General features: G+C 43.6%; 1 protein-coding gene and 1 non-coding gene across 2 annotated transcripts in view; one reads left to right on the top strand and one right to left on the bottom strand.

The window, feature by feature from the left end:
• MED14 (mediator complex subunit 14) overlaps window positions 1–17,801 on the bottom strand; it is an 81,236-nt gene that overhangs the window by 10,904 nt on the left and 52,531 nt on the right. Inside the window, exons 22-26 of the mRNA XM_004714569.3 lie at window positions 15,761–15,907; window positions 11,058–11,169; window positions 6,258–6,389; window positions 4,229–4,411; window positions 2,915–3,150 (exon numbers count right to left, since the gene is read on the bottom strand). Coding sequence (XP_004714626.1) covers window positions 2,915–3,150; window positions 4,229–4,411; window positions 6,258–6,389; window positions 11,058–11,169; window positions 15,761–15,907 — 810 coding nt within the window. The remainder of the gene's footprint in view (window positions 1–2,914; window positions 3,151–4,228; window positions 4,412–6,257; window positions 6,390–11,057; window positions 11,170–15,760; window positions 15,908–17,801) is intronic.
• On the top strand, window positions 10,748–10,854 carry LOC115869460. The gene has a single exon (XR_004046201.1). It is a non-coding gene; the product is annotated as a U6 spliceosomal RNA (small nuclear RNA).

Below are 17,801 nucleotides of genomic sequence, written 5' to 3' on the forward strand. Positions count from 1 at the left end.
GGGGAGGGCGGGGAAAGGAAAATGAGGAGCTGATTCCAGGAACCCAAGCGGAAAGCGAATTGTGAGAATGATGAGGGCAACAAATGTATGTGTGCTTTACACAATTGATGTATGTGTGGATTGTGATAAGAGTTGTATGAGCCCCAATAAAATGATTTTTTTTAAAAAAGAAAATAAGGCAATCCAACATTATGTGCAGCTAGATGGGAAAATGTCAGTGCTCAGACAGGATCCTTGAAAAGCAACAAAAAAGTTGAACCTGAATGCTGTAGCTAAGACCCTGAGAATTTACTGTTTTGAAGGGATTTATTTGGCACCTGATTCAGACTGTAAACAATGAGAAGATGGAGGAAATCTAAACACTAAGTTGCTATCTAGTGACTTTTCTGTTTTGGGTATGATAATGGCATGTACCAGGGTTACTTTTTTAAAAGAATTTTTACCTTTTAGAATTACAAAATCTGTATGGATGAAACGATAATGCTGTGCCGAACATGCTGTGAAATAATGTGGTGCAGTGATGGCTCTTACTAAGGCTCTTCTATCCATGTCTTTCTAACTCACACCAAATGAATGGGTAAGGTATGCAAATAGGGTGTATATGACACTAACAAAGGGAATGGGTCAGTTTTAGCTGTTACTCAATTGGCTATAAAGCTAAATCTTCTTGGCAGGAACAGAGAGAAACCTCAGGACCATCAGAAGAGGGGCCGCCAGTAGAGCACATTTGGAATCTCGAACTGAAGTGGTGGAGGCTGAGACCAGAGGCACCAGAGGCTGCGGATGGAGACCATGGGACAAGGCACAGGAGTAGCACTGAGAATCTGAAGCACAGCAGCAGGCTGGCTTCCTGGCCCACAGAGGCAAAAGGACCAGAGAGAGACTTGGCTTCTGGATGAGGTGTTGTGGCTATGAACAAATTAAGGACTGTGTCCTTAATGGTTACTGGTCCTAGCTTGTGATAACCTGTTATCTTCCTAATAGGCCCCCTTAATTGTAAGTTTTGTCTGTGAGTTCTGTGTGGCCACTGCAATGAATTCTCGGACCCAGCAGAAAGGTGTTATGGGAGGAATAGTTGGTGCAAGAATGGGGTAAAGAAGGATGGAGAGTGAAGGTTTGTCTGACCCCAGCCTTATGGCAATAGGGAAACCAGAAGTCAGATATAGCCCCCTTGCCCATTCTTCAGCTAGAAGTTAATTGGCCTGAGTTAGCTGTTGAAGCTGAGTGAAGAGAACATAAAGGTTCACTATACTAATTTCTATTTTTGTATATGCCAAAAATTTTCCAAAAGACAGTCTTTAAAAATGGCCAAACCCAAACTCACTACCATTGAGTCAGTTCTGACTCATGACCAACCTATAGGACAGGGTAGAACATCCCCTGTGAGTATCCGAGACTAACTCTTTATGGGAGTAGAAAACTTTTGTCTTCCTCATTAGAGTGGGTGGTGGTTTTGAACTGCTGGCCTTGTGGGTAGCAGCACAACACGTAACCATTGTGCCACCAGGGCACCTTAAAAAAAAACAATACAATTACAAAATGTTACCTCTAGATAGGGCCCCTATTCTGTAGTGCAAGGACTGGCAAGTTTTATATATATATATATAAAAAGGGCCACCTAGTGAATATTGTAGCACTAAAGAAGCCAGACAATATGTAAATAAATGGGCATGGCTGTGGTCCCACAAAACTTTAGTTAATCTATTTTAAAATCTCCCCACCCCAACCCCAGCCTCCTAAATCTGAATGTAAGGGTTTCTAAGATGGCTTGGTACTGACCTTAGGGTAGATATTTCAGACATTAATGATAGTTACAAATAATGTATATTGACTGCCAAGGCATTAATCAAAGGGCTTTGTATGAAACCTCTCAAATGCCCACACTATCAGCTGGGTAGATACTTTTATGAAAAAGGTGAAGAAATCTGTCCAATGATTTCCTCCAAAAGGAGGGAATAGTAATACCAGATGACCCAGCAATCTCCCTACTAAATGGAGATTTTATACACACATACACACACACACACACACACACACACATATACATAGATGCATACAAATCAAAGCTGTGATACAATTAGGCATATGTTCATCACTGCGTGACAATAACAAAATGATGGAAAACAATCTCAATGCCCAACCCAGTGGAAGAAAAGATAGATAAACCTTGGTCCATACATACAATGGATTACTGTGGATCACTTAAGAATGATGAAACTGAACTCCTCATGACATGGATGAGCCTAGAGGACCTTATGCTGAGTGAAATTAAGGACAAATACCATATGGGGCCTCTACTGTGGGTCTAGTCACACTAAAAGCAACATTATTTGATGGTTACAAGGGGTGGCAGGGGAAGTCAGGGGCTACAGCGTCATGCTGGCAGGTAGTATGTATGGAATGTATGGCAGGTGGTATAAGCCCAGGCAGCCGGACTCTAGAACTAGTGCTCTCAAACAGACCTCAGAACTAGCATTTCAAGGCATCACAACAGGATGGGTTAGAAATCGGTTTCTATAAGGGCTTTACAGTCTTGTGATCACAGATAATTATAGGCCAACAGAGATCCCAAGTTCGTCTGCCTGCAAAACATTCTAGAGGGTAAACAGCTACTCAGAGGCTGTCCTTTGGCGAGCCCAGATCTAGACTGCACGTGTTCTGTTATCACGGCATTCCGCCTCCAAGGCCACGCTAGCCACGTAACACAGTACAAATTCTACAAGTATACAATCGAGAGACTGGAAAAACAAATAGAGCTCGAGTTTCATGCTAGGACAAGGTGAAAATCAGAATCCAAACAACGTGGCTAAAGGAGGTGAGGAGACGTCACTTCCGTTTCCGATATTACTTTGCCGGACATTGCACTCCACCTTTAAAAATCACCACTGAGGAGGGCACTGGGAAGGAGACATACCGTTTCTTGTTGAATAATCCTTTGGAGGTGTCGCCTCATGATGACTGATCCAAGGAATCTCTCAAGTGGTGAACACAGGTAACTACCTGCCAGGCCAGGTACGAGGCCTGGTGTTGGAGAGGGCAGCAGTAAAATGTTCAAGGCACTGTGTGTGAGGATGGTCGGGATGGATGCTGCCCAGGAGCGCTGAGGTAGTTTGCGGGGCGGAGGCATGTTTGTTGGCATCGTTTGGGAACCTTGAGGGAAAAGATAGTGTATGTTCCTTTCACCGACAAACACAGAGTATCTCACAGGTTCCTGTGTTGCTTTTATTAAAACTCTTTCGGGATGTGAATCTTCAGTGCGGTTTTAGTTGCACCTTGTAGTGGACTCTCAACAACCCCAAGCCAAACTTACCGCCAACGAGTCGATTCAGACTCGTAACCACCTACAGGACAGGGTAGAACTGCCCCAGTGGGTTTCCAAGGCTGTAAATCTTTACTTGAGTACAAAGCTTCATCTTTCTCTGGAGTGGCTAGTGGTTTAGAACTAACTAACTGCTGCCTTTGCAGAGACCAGCCCAATGCATAATCCTATGCTATGCTAGCCAAAAATCAGCCACAATGCCCTGCATTCATGCCCCTTGGAAGATGATTTTACAGACACCCCTTCAAGAGGCAAGAGTTTTATTTCTCTACCTGGAATAGGGGTTGGCCTTACGACTTGCTTTGGTTAACAGAATACCATGGACGTGACTATGTAGCAGTTGCCAGCCTGGGTTTCCACCCACTCCCTCAGAACGCTGTCCCGTAAACAAGCCTGGACTAGTGGGATAAAGTATGCATAGAGCAGAGCGAAGTCATCCAAGCTGAGGCCACCTTGCCAACCTAGTTGCTGACTGAAGACACCTAAGTAAGGCCAGCAGAACTTGGAGGGAACGCCCAGGTGCGCTCCGCCCAACTTTCCAACCTGCGGAATTGTGAACTCATACACGACTGTGATTTTAAGCTACTAAACCTCTCACCGAAAAAGCGAACAAATACGATCTAAACCATAGACTTACACAGGTCTTCACCTGTGTGTGTGTCTTTTAAGGTCCAGGGCGCCTGCGAAGCGTGAGGAGAGATCTGCAGAGAAGGCATTCTCTTTCTTGACTTTGGCCCGATTTGGCAAATGAACTAGTTAAGCAATTTACTAACTGGATAAAACTGTAAGTTACTAAGTCGCCCCACTCAAATACTAGGTCACGCCTTTCAAATGGAAGCATGGGATAAAATAAAAAGGTCACCTGGGGGTTATAAAAAGCAACAAACACAAACAGTTGACAGCACTTACTCGTTCCAGCTCGAGGGGAATGAGAAGCATCTGGAACTGGAGAATGCAGCGATGGGTTAGCTGGTGACATTCCAGGCATGCGTGTGGCTGGTGAGGGGCCAGACACTTGAGGAGACCCTGGCCAGGTCCCCGCTCGTCCACTTGGTGAGACCATGGTGTATGGTGAACTAGGGTCAAGGGTTCCTGTAAAAATAGAAGCAAATGTTGTTCCAAACCTGTATTTTCATAACTGAACTAATACTTGACAGCATTCAGGTCCTTTCATGGTGATAATCTTTTTCTTTTCAGCAAGACGGATTTCACTGACGCATGATGCTTCCAGATGCCATTTTCTCCATCTCAATTTTGTGCAGTTGATGTTCTTTTAGGCAATGATGTAAGAATTAAGAAAGTAGAGAAGCCCAGGGAAGATAAAATCCCCTTTCACACAAGCTTCAGTGTGTGTAGCAATGTAGCAAGTTGCTTTATGGTATGCCACAATACTAGACAATATCAGCAAAAGGTAAAGCTCCTGGAAGGGCATTTCAGATAACCCTCACAAATGTGTGTTTTCGTTCTCCTCATAGAGGGCTGAGGAGGAGAATGCCCACTTTCTTTCTGTAGTAAAGGCCACATTGACAGTGACCCCAGAATCAACATTTTAGAGCACCTTCCTAAATGATTTGAAATTTTCATTTGTTCCTGCTGGAGACCCATCAACATACTACCTACCTCCCTTTATCGTCAAATGCCACACTGAGGGGGTCTTTCGGAGAGTCAACGGTATAAGTTTTACAAATCATTAAGGAAAGGCAGACCATCACAACAAGAACACAGGCAAAGGATGTACACTGGCAGGCACAGGCACAAAATCAGAAACACCATGGACCAACAAACAACAACTTCATTATCGAAGAAATGCAGAAACAAGGAGAGACCATTTTCCCTTAGCAAAATGGCCAAGACCTTAAAAAAAAAAAAAGTCACAATGCTCCATGATGCCAATGATGCAGGAAGGAGACATTCTTGTATGGTGGTGCTAGAGGACATAGGCACGGCCTTTCGGGTGAACCATTTGCAGTGTATGTTTTGAAAGCTTGAGTCTTTCTGAAACCCTTGGAAACTCGGCAAGTCCACCTTCCAGGAACTTACCTAAAGAAAAACAAGCATGGATGTGTGCACACGTGGCTCAATTTTAACTGGGGGTGGGGGGCATTCTGAACAGCTATTATGTTATAGTATGCCCAGAACAGGGGACTGAAGTAACTGGTATGAAGATGTGGAGGTTTTACTGACAGAAAAATCCCTACAAATAATAACGATAAAAAGGAGCATTACAGATACTCCACTCCACTGAGAAATGAAGGCGCTCTTCGTGTACTCCACTCCACTGAGAAATGAAGGCGCTCTTCGTGTTCTGACGTGGCATGAAATTCAGGACATATTATGAGCAAGAAGGCAGGCACTGAGCACTGAGCCCAAGAGAGGAAAGGGGCATACGTCGCTGCCCCTGGGAAAGGGGACTGGGTTAGTTGGTGGAGTAGAAAGGAAACATTTCACTGCCTAACTTCTTGAATTTTGAACCTAACGTGCACTGGTGGTTGGTGTTTTGTTTTTTTTTTTAAGTTTCAAAATTCCAATCTCCAAACAATACATATCGTAGGAGCCCCATTTTGAGGGGAGGGGTGGGAATGTTTGCGATGGGGAGATGGGCAGAAGGGCGGTGAGCAAACGATTGCAGCCAAGCTGTAAGCAGGCAGGCAGGCAGGCAGTCAGGGCGTGTGAGCAGGCCAGGGAATAAGAGAGGCAGAAAGCACAGGGCAGACAGACAGGCAGACACAGAGAAAGTCCAGGCAAAAAGGGACTAAACTGGTGGTTAACTCTGCCTAGTGGGAGAGGAGGGAAGATTTTCTGTTTTGTTTGAGCAATACTCGTACTATTTTCCCCAACCAACAAGTGCTAATTTTGCAGTTAGGAAAGCATTCAAGAAAAAATGACTTTCGTGTCAAACTCTTATGCTACAGCGATTTCCATGTTTGGTTGGACTCACCATGTGGACTAGCAAAACTGGCCCCTGGTCCTATTGAGATTCCATGCGAGGATGGGGGAGGAGTTGGAACAAATGATGCTGGTGATGGGGCTCTCAAAGCCCCACTGGGGGAGCTGGCAGCATGCAGGTTTCCTAACGAAGGAAAATAAGTATAGATGATCTTGCAGGACATGTTTTCTGTCCTGTCCAAGGACCCCAGCTTCAGAATCTCTCCACAGACTAAAGAAATAGGTGGTAAAGCTCACATAAACAGTGCAAAGAACACCCAAAAAGATTTTGTTATGCAAGAGACAGTCGTTCCATGGGCTCAAATTCTAACTCTCATACTAAGTTTTGTTTCTGTTTTTTTGCACTACCCAAGAATTCTTTATGCTCACACAACCAGTAGGCACATGCACCAACTTCTCACCAGGCACTGTTTTAGGCACTAGGCACTCAGCAGTTAACAAGAGACAAAAATTACTGCCCTTAAGCAGCTTACATTCTAGTGGAATGAGAAACACAAAGAACAGACACATGTCATATATCAGTGCTATGGAGAAAACAGCAAAGCAAGTGAGGTGGGCGAAGAGTATTGTCCAAGGGAGCTCCAAAATGTTCATGGAAAGGGGAATTAAAAGAATTTTTCCAGTGGGTGAAGGGAAACATCGGACAGTGTAAGATATGACAAAATAATGAGGGAGTGGGAAGCGGGGAGGGAGGGAAAAAATGAAGAGTTGATGCCGGGGGCTTAAGAGGAGAGCAAATGTTTTGAGAATGATGAGGGCAATGAATGTACAAATGTGCTTTACACAATTGATGTATGTATGGATTGTGATGAGTTGTATGAGCCCCTAATAAAATGATTAAAAAAAAAAAAAAGGTGGAATTTTCCCACAACATTTTTGAAGTCCCCGCATGTACTAGTGGAAGTGGGTGCTACGATTTACATAGGAGAGGATTTCCAAAAGCTCATGGAAACATATAATAGAAAGATAATGGGCTTTTATCATGAACGTTTTGAAGCCCCCCCCCCCATACATAGAGCAATCAGAGAAAAGTTCTCTAAGAGATATTTGAGCTAAGACATGAATAAAGTGAAGGACAAGGCAGGAGGGTGTCCAGGGATAAGATAGTCCAGGCAAACCAAGATGCAAAACCAATCTCAGTCACTGAGTTGATTCTGACTCATTGGACAGGGTAGAACTGCCCCTGGGGATATCCAAGGCATAACTCTACAGAAGCAGAAAGCCTCATCTTTCTCCTGTGGAGCTGCTGGTGGGTTCAAACTACTGACCTTGTGGGTAGCAGCCCAACTCATGACCCACCACGCCACCAGGACTCCTAACATAGAAGCCTGCATAAGTAACAGAGCAAGTCAGTGTGGCTGGAACAGAGTGAACAATGGGGCGAGTATGAGGCCATGAGGTTGGGGAAGTCTAGATCACATGGGGCCTTGCAGGCCTCTCTGAAGACTTAGACTTTACTCTAAAGGAGAGGGGAAGCCATTGCAGAGCTTGGGGGGAGAAGTCACGAACCAACTCAGAAGAAGCATTCTACCTGCTGGGTGGAAACTACACAGCAGGCACAGGGAAGGCACCTAGAGATGAGTAGTAACTTGGGCAAAAGGGGCAGGTTGAAGTAGTGCACAATGTTAGGGATTCTAGACCCATTCTGAAGGTAGACCTGACAGTATTTGGAAAACTGACTGACCGTGGGTCGTGAAAGACAGCAGAGTCCAGGAGGCCTCTAACAGCTTTGGCACAACAGTAGAAGAGGAGGAGCTGCCTCCTCCTGAGGTGGAGTGTCTGCGCGCAGAGCAGCATAGGGTAGGGGTGGAGGGCTCAGGAGTTTCATTTGGGCCATGCAGATAGAGAGCTGGAAATACAGGACTAAAGTTTGGCAGTGGCAGCGGGGGGTAGGGAGTGGGGTGGTGGTGGTAATGTCTACATTAGATAAAACTGGGAGTCATGAGCTCAAGTTTATTATTTAAAGTCAAAGGACTAGATTTAATTTAGGATTATGACTCCCAAAACAATGAGTAAAAACGACATTAAAATGCTTGATACAGTACCAGCTTTTAATTAATCTGAGATTTCAAATCTACTCCCTGTGTAAGGCAATTTCACATTTTTTATGTCTACAATACTTAGTACAGTGCCTTACATTCAGTAAATCAATCGATCAACCTTGAAGTGGTATGTTCATGTATTCCCTAGGTGACCTGGGCAAGTGACAACTTGTCCATGCCTCAGTCTTCCTCAAAATAATAGGGATCATAATAATACCTACTCTCCAGGTTTGCTGTGAGACTTAAATGGGCAAAGTGCTTAGAACAGGGTTTAGTACAGAGTAAACACTAGATAAGGCTTTTTTTCCTCCTGGTTCTCTAACGGCTTGTCCTCAGGAGCAGAACTTACCCAGAGCCTCAACAGTCCTAAATGCGAAGGCATCCAATTCTGTATCTCTGGTCCATCTCTTATCTGATGAGACTCAAGCCGCGATACATGCAACCGTCTAGAGGACTTGACATTTCAATAGAACGCACATCCTTCCCTGCAAAATTTGCTCCCCTATGGCACTTGCCCGCTCCCCCATTATGTAACCTTGCCCCTAACCCAACAATAGCTCCCCATTACCCAGACAACGATGTCAGAAGTCTCTGACAGAGACAGACCTATCTTCCTCGCCTGATTCCTCATGCTCCAGCCTTTAGGGTCGTCCATCCAATCTGTATCCTCTCTGAACTACCCACCCTTCCCATCCCAGCACCTGTGTAGACTCGGACCCACCTTCCAGGTCTCAGCATGTATGTGTATGATGGGAGCTGGGGGAGGTGGTTATGAAGCAGGTGGCAAGGAAGGAACCTCTCCCTTCGGAGTACTCCCTCAGAAACCTCTTTTTAACACTCTCCACAATTGGCCTTTGAGACGAAGACTGCTTCCAAAACTATGAACATCAACAGGGGAGCCTCTGCTGGGCCCCCCAGCAAAGAATCCAAAGATGTATGAAATAAGGATTAATTCAAAACAAAACCACCAGACCACTACTGTATTTATTTGAAGAGCAATCTGAGTGGCTTAGTGAGACACACGGTAGGGTGACATCTGCCCATGTTGGAATGCATGGGTAGCGAGCAAGGTGGTGTCCAAACACGTTACAAGTGGGGTCCTTCTATCTCCTCCCTGCTGATTAAGCTGGCTTTACTGTCAATGTAAACGTCATACACACTCACACAGGTGGTTTTAAACTTTATACAGAAAGCGACGCACTGTCAAATTTTCAATGTGAAAACTTACAAAAGCAAATGTATGGGCTGAGTTTCTGCAATTTAATAAACAGTTTTATGTAATCTGCTTTCCTGGTTTTCTCCTAAACCCAAATACTTCAACTGGTATAAAACCACTTGAATGCATACATTCTTTAACTGAACTCATGTATTATTTCAAACCGTTTTAGCACATACTTATCTATACCTATAGTGGCAAAATTTTCTTTTATAAGCTTCAGCATGCCCTGGAAATAGGGTAAAGGCAGAGATCAGGAACGGAATCCAGAACTCTCATTCCCATCTTCCTGGCTGGAATTTGACTCTGCTGAACCCACAGCACTAAGCCGCCTTGAATGCAGAACAAGTGCTCAAGAGATACCACTGCGCTGTTTGGTTAAAATAAACATCTGGCAGGCTCAAGCCACCTGACAGTGCGCTTCATGGCCTTTTTGTCCGGAAAAAGTGGCTGTGCATCGCCCATCGCCACGAGGAACCTTTCATATACACCAGGATCCACAAGCACCTTCTGTAAAAGACCACTGCAGCAAGAAAACAGCTATAGACAACACATAAATGAGTGGCTGTGTTCAAATAAAACCTCATTTTTAAAAAATGAGACGGTGGTGTTTGGCCTATAGGAGTAGGTTGCCAACCTCACATATATCATGTGACAAGAACTCCTTGAGTTGTGGCACAAGTGCAGTAAAAGTGTTCACATGCTAGCTACTACAAAGGTCATTGGTTCGAAAGTGTTCACATGCTAGCTACTACAAAGGTCATTGGTTCGAAAGTGTTCACATGCTAGCTACTACAAAGGTCATTGGTTCGAACCTACCAGGCACCCTATGGGAGAACAGTGTGGCCAGTGGCTTCCATAAAGATTTTCAGTCTTCAAAACCATATGGGGCAGTTGTACTCTGCTCTATTAGGTTGCTAAGGAGTCAGAATCAACTTGATGGCAGTGGGCTGGGTAAGTCATGTCATGATGCTGGCTGGTCTTGAGTGAAAAGTAAAAAAATTAAACAGAACAAAAGCCAAACCCACTGCCAAGTCGATTCTGATTCATAGCCACCCTGTATGGGGTTTTCAAGGTTGTAAATCTTTACAGAAGTAGATAGCCTCAACTTTCTCCTGCAGAGCAGCTGGTGGGTTTGAACGGCTGGCCTTGTAGATAGCCACCCAGTGCTTAACCCAACAGCACCACCAAGGCTCCTTAATTCAAACTTTAAAAAGTGCTCCCGTGCTCGCTTCGGCAGCACATATACTAAAATTGGAACGATACAGAGAAGATTAGCATGGCCCCTGCGCAAGGATGACACGCAAATTCGTGAAGCGTTCCATATAAAAAACAACAACAACAACAACAAAAAAAAAAGTGCTCCCAAGCCATCCACCCTGATTTCATAACCTGGTCACACAGAACAAATGGCAAACAGACACAGCCTGAAAAAGCAGTCCTCTCGGAAGCCTCAAGCTACTACACGGAGTACTTCCACAGACACAGCACTGGAGCACTGAACCTGACAGGAGAGGAGGAAGTGTCAGCTTACCTGGGGACTGTGTGTGCATCATAGAGGGAGACTGATTGACTGTGCTGTGGTAAGATGTAGGAGGGGAAGTCAGGGGATATACACCTGATGATCCAGGTTGCTTCGGAAATGGCTGGAAAAAAATAAACATTCAATATGGCATGGCAGTGTGGCGTCCTTTGGCAACAGCTACTGTGTCCACACTAGACACCACACACATTTCGCTGATTACCAAACAGGAATCACAAGGGATGAAATGTGCTAACTCCACATCAATAACACAGACGGGAAAAGAAACTTCCAAGATATTTTAAAATCCCCACATCCTCATTCCTGAGCTTATATCCATCAAGATAGAGGTAGGTGTTTTATTTCTTCGCTCATTTACCATATTGCACCAATTCTTGCTGCTGTTCGGTGCTGTCCAGGGAACCAACTCAGAGAACAGAATGGTGTGGGGGTGGGGGGGCACACATTTTTAAAGTATCACTGACACCCAGGTGTGTCTTTCAACTGATGGCCTGTCATTTCAACTAAGTGTTTTTGTTTTAAGGGGTAGGGTGGGGGAGAAGACAAAAAACACCAAAACTCGTGGCCATTACATCGATTCCAACTCATAGCAACTCTATAGGACAGAGCAGAGCTGCCCTTTTAGGTTTTCTTCCTTAGCATGTTTAAAAAAAAAAACAAGGCTTGCCCTATGTTTTGAGGAATCTTCCAATCAATGAAATACAGTAATTGAATCTGCCTTCTGGTAACATCTACCCTAACTCTTACTAATTTAAAATCAAGGAAAATCTAATTACCCTTTTTTTTTTTTTATTGAGATATTGTTGTTAGGTACCATGGAGTTGGTTCCGACTCATAGCAACCCTGTATACAACAGAACGAAACACTGCCCAACCCGGCACCAGCCTCACAAGTGTTGTCGTCATGTTTAAGCTCCAAATTGAGGTACGACTCACACATTAATAAAGTGTCCAGATCTTAAGTGTACAACTTGAGGAAATTTTTACAATTGTAAACTACCACACTCGATCATCAAGACTCCATACGTCTCCCTTGAGCACCTTGCAAGTCTGCCCCACCTCCCCAACAGGAAGCATCACTCAACCTACACCGTGTCCTCTTCAGTGCTTAGCTTCTTCTGCCAGGGAGTTTCATCCATGCTGCGCATGTAGCATTCACACTCACTGCCACCGAGTCCATGCTGACTCTTAGCAAACTGAGAGGACAGGGTAGAACTGAGTTTCTGAGCCAGTAACTGTTTGCAGAAGTAGAAAGCCCTGTCTTTGTCCCATGGAGCGGCTGGTGATTTCAAACTGCCGACATAGTGGTTAGCAGCCCAACACGTAATCACTACGTCACCAGGGCTCTTCTTGTAGCATTAGAGACGGTCTTTTGCGTTTCATTGCATGAATAGATTCCAATTTATTCACCCATCCTATTGATGGACAATGAAGTCCACGATTTTTTGGATAACGTTGCTGTGCATATTCTTTCATATGTTTGGATGTGTTCCATTTCTAGCCATTCAGAATACCATCAAATTCTATCCAAAGCATTCGTATCATGACAACTGGTAGGAGAAGAGTTGCGGTTGCTCCTAACCCCAACTGTTGGCAAGGATGACCAGTTGGCCTTATTTGTAAGTGTGGGTGTGGAGTGGGATTTCACTGGGGTTTCTACTTGTATTTCAGGCCGGGTGGACATTTGTGCCCCACCCCTGCTTTTGGTGAAGTCTTGACTCTTTCATCCAGTTTAAAAACTAGGTCTCCCTTTTCTTATTGATTTTTCCTATTTTATTCCAACAAAATTAAAGAATCCAGGATAACACATGAGCTGTAAAATCGACGTGACCTTAATAATAAAAATTACAATGTTCTTAAATTTGTATATGTTCCTTTCCTTTCTCATGAACTAAAATTGCACACTATGAAGAAGAAAAGCTATCTGCTAGCATTAAACAGAGTTTATGAAACCCTTCGTGAACACCACCCCCCCTTTAGAACTCTCTTATTAAGTAGATCTGGAGTCCGCAAACTTTTAAAATGGAAGAGCCAATCTTGTCCCTCACAACAACTTTAAAATTATTTGATTTACAAATCAAACCACCACTATCTAAATATGCGTTAAAATTTTTATAAATGAAAAATATTCATATAAATGAAACTATGACAGTTTCCTTTTCATTTTACTTCAGAGCCATATGTAGGTACCTAAACAGTCATACATGGCCTGCTAGCCAGTTTGCTGACCCCTGAAATGGATTAATCCCTTAGAAATTAAGAGCATAGTATAGTATTAGAGTTGCTATTAGTCACAACCGACTTGAAGACAGAGGTTTCGGCTTTTCCTCTCAATAGTATAAGCTACCTTGTAAAGAGAAAACGGAAACTTCCCCTCCAAATGCTCTGTTTCTATGAGTACTTAAAGCCAAAGTCATTGACTAAAGACATTAAACTACAGCAGTCCAAAGTTCTCGTCAAAGAATTCTGATGGACATTAAATAGCAAATATTTTCATTAAAAAAAAAAAAAGCTTACAGATTGAAAACAGAGCAAGAAAAAGCAAAAAATTTCTAGCATTCTCAAAAAGTACAAATTATCTTAACTTTTCTAAGACATTCTAATGTTTCGTCATCTATGTACTTCTAAATCTTTTGCCTTAGGCTGGGAATTCAGGAAGAAATGCCACTGGATCTTAACAAAATCAGTGTATCAGTAACCCAGCATATAGACGTTCACTTGGTCAGATTATGGTCTGTAAGTAACAGAATGTGGATGGGCCACTGTACAACTTATTGTACAACAGTGTACCATATTCTCCCTCCACTGTCTCCATAACTTTGGCCCTGTTATGGCTATGGCCAGAAGCCAGCTTAGATTTGTAGATCTCGTCTCAAGTTACTTGTTCCCATGCCCCCCAAACAGCTTAAAGCCCTTGCTCCACAGCAGGTACAGGGAGGGCCTCCATCACAAGAAAGCGGCTTCCACAGACAACAGCTGCTCTTGCACCTGCTGGGCTGAGGCACTTCTCACCAGGAGTGGCCCAGCATCCTCACAGGGCCTACTCAAGATCACCTGACTCAAGGCAACCCATCACAAGACCTGCTGAGGGAACACAGGCCTTACATCTGGGTTACTTAGAGGCATTCACATGAGGTTTTACTGAGCTGCTCTGTATCTTCATAAAGGTTAAGAATAAAAGCAGGTAATGAGTGAGGGGGGAAAAACAAACAAAAACCAAACGCACTACCATCAAGTAGACTCCGAGTCACAGTGACCCTATACAGAGTTTCTGAGACTGAATCTTTTTTTTTTTTTTTAATGAGACTAAATCTTTATGGGAGCAGGCAGCCTCATCAAAAGTTGGGTTTGATCTGCCAACTTTGCAGTTAGCAGCCCAGTGCTTAACACACAGTGCCACCAGGGCACTTACAGTGAGGACAGAAACCCAGAAGGGTAGCTAGGGGCAATCTACTTTCCAGAACACCATGCTCTCCTTGAGAGACCAACACTCTGTCAAAGATGAAAGCACCGTAACTTCTCACGGGAGAATCTCACTTATTAGACCAGAAGTGGTTCTCACCAGACCACAAGTGGGTGCCTTTAATGAACAGCGGTGTATTTTCTTACAGTTCTGGAAACTCACGTGGTCCTGGCTGTGCCCACTGGCCCCATGGGCCTGCCTCCTAGTTTCTGCTGGCTACATCCCTGGTGTTCCTTTGAGCCTCATAGAGACAGGTTCTTCCATCACCACAAGGTGTCAGTCTTTCCCTTTTAATAAGGAATTTCACTACAATACAATCTCTTTAATGAAACAAAAGAAAACCCCTATTTTCAAATAGGGTCACATCGCAGGTCCAGAGGTGGTAAGGACTTCAACCTCACTTGGGGGTGGGGCACAACACCCAATTTAACTCAGAGGACTAGACAGTAGAAAATACTGATTGGAAAAATGTTAAGCTAAGTTAATGTTCAACACAGGTAATGCGGTTTAACAAAAGCTTATGGGTCAGACACAGTGGGTTCTTTTGTGCACGTCTTCTAAAGGATGTGTTGAGCCAAAGAGCCTTGCCTGTGGGCTGTGTGTTCACATATAACTCTAAATGTCGCCACTGAAGACCCCAGTCCAGAGATAAGAAGCTTCTCCACAGTGGTGTGAGTATATTTCAGGATAGGGAGCCACATTGGACTGAGGAAAGCCACATTAGAGGATCAGACCACTACTGGGTGACAGTTTAACAAAGGCTGGCCTGGTAGTCTGCTCAACTCTCAGAGGCGTGAAGGTGATGGGGTAGAATGCAAAGTTCTGTAAGATTCTATAATGTGGTGCATCCAAATGGGCTGAGGACAGAACCATGTCCACTTGTTCTCTGCAGCAGGCCCTCCTGAACATCACAGGCCATTCAGCAACCTGTGCACTCCGTTAATGGCACTTTCCCAAAAAGACCTCCTCAGATCCTGCACAATGTTTCCACTCTTGGGGTGGCATAGGCATTTTCAGCACATGGGTGGTCTAAAGGTCAGTGCTGTTTCTGGCACTATTTAGTCCTCATCACTGGACACCTCTCCTACTATTGTTGCTTTTCATATGGATTTCTGGGATGTCTTGGGATTACTTATGACCTCCTTGCCTTTCAATGAAGAAGCCTAGGCACCTGTAAAATCGGTTAAGTGACACAAAACATCACACTGGAATTCTAGGTAGACATTTATTACCTGCTGTTGGGCTGGTGGCTGGGGCTGGAGTTGGGATATTAAAGAATCCATCATATCTCCTCCTATAGGAGAAGGAGGATTATCATCTTCATTTACAGACCTCCTTCGGGCATCCTGATTGCTGTCAACAAACATATTCAGGAATGTCTATGGACATAAACAAGGACAATTCAGATGACTATCTCACTTTCAAACAATATTTCTAAACATTCAGAACATTTTAAAAGCAGTAGCACCATAGTACAACCATCCCTAAAACATACATTGGATACACAACCACTACTATTAGGACAACTGGGAAGCGATGACAATACTTTTGCAGGCAGGCAGAAGACTGAGAACAACAGATCGAACGCAAGAAATTGTATCGACTAAGAAATAAAGTCCAAGCAAAAAATTGAAGAAAAACACACATCAGAGTACCAGGTCAAAAAGATATTCTCATTAACTTCAGACTCAGAAATAGCAGGTAAAAGAAAACGACACATATTGTAAATTTAAGGAAGTTCAAACACTTAGGAAATTTTCCACTTCATGGGAGTTCTCACTTTTTAAAGCTAGAAAATATGACAGGAAAACTGAGGAAGACTAAGCCAACGTCTCCCTTTTCATCTCATACAATTTAGTCATGACCCACTGAGACCAGGATAGGTCGTCAATCAAAAATGTAATATTACCTTCCCCCTTCCCACCCTCCAAACAAATCGACCATAAGCCTATCAAAAAACTGGGAATTTTTTCAAAGTCCACATTTGATTTCCAATCAAAGATTACAGATTCATAGCACATACTTCATCCTTTCTCTCTTACTAGCCCCCTGAAAGGGGGAAATTGTGTCTTTAAGCAGTAAGTCACAAAGACAAAAACCAATAGCAGAGAAGAGCAAAATATTCTGGAGAGGGTGAAGCAGATGGTTGAGTGGTGACTCAATTACTGATGTGAATTTCCCAACTGAAAAGGCATCCGTGTGACATTTCAGAACAAGAATGACCAAAGGAAGACGGCAGCGGCTTTCTTAGACATGCAGGAATTGGAAGACATGAACCACATCAACAGTCACAGTGGAAGCCAGGAGAAATGAAGCGAATGCCCTAAAAATTCGTACAGAAAATGGACTCCCACTTAGAATCAATTCCTTGTCTAGCTACTCACTCAATGAGCTTGATGGCAAACTAAAGATGTTTCCAGACAAGCAAGTCTCAAAGTAACCTTCCTCTCTCAAGAAGCTGCAACAGAAGGCACAGCACCAAAACAAAGGAGTAAACCAGGAAAGAGACACGAAGTATTGAATGCAGTAAGCGCTCTGTTGCACTACTGGGATTATAGTTGAGATAGTGACAGAAAAGCTAAACTAGAAAAAAAAAGCCAATAATTAACCAGGAAAATAAAATAATGAGCAAAGTAGGGAAAGTAATCATAATACACTAGATGGTTCAAGGAAGTATTTATATATTCATAATAATACAAACACTGGAAAACTATTACCTGTTATAGGTTGGATTATGTCCCCCCCTAAAATGTATGTTGTAAATCCTAACCTCGATGCCTGTGGTTATAATTCCATTTGGGTACAGTTGTCTTTTATGCTAAGGAGGCAGTATTGCTATGGTTAGGTGTGGCTGAGTCGGTTCTGACTCACAGCGGCCCTGTGTACAACACAAGAAAACGCTGTGCTCAGTTCTGCGTCATGCCTACCACTGGTATTCAGTTTGGGCCCATTGCTGCAACCACTGGGTCTAGCTCACTGCAAAGCTTCCTCTTTCCACTGACCCTTCACACGTGCGGTATTTCTGTTGTAGCAGCACTAGTTAACTAAGACACGAACCACTTTGCAAGGAGAGAAGGACAAAGAATATGTTCATGTAATGGGGACAGTCTGAAAGGAGAAAGGAGTGTGCAAAAAAGAATGAACATCTCAATCTTCCACTGTGAACATCAGTTAAGGCCCGAAACGGAAACACTGTTTTAAAAGAGAGAGAGAGCAATGTGAGCAGGGTATTCACAGAAAAGGAGATAACAGGAGTAGCAGCTGAGAGTTGAA

The sequence above is a fragment of the Echinops telfairi genome, unplaced genomic scaffold, assembly GCF_000313985.2.
Source record: "Echinops telfairi isolate 266 unplaced genomic scaffold, ASM31398v2 ScPeMD7_26;HRSCAF=91, whole genome shotgun sequence".
Lineage (NCBI taxonomy): Eukaryota > Metazoa > Chordata > Mammalia > Afrosoricida > Tenrecidae > Echinops > Echinops telfairi.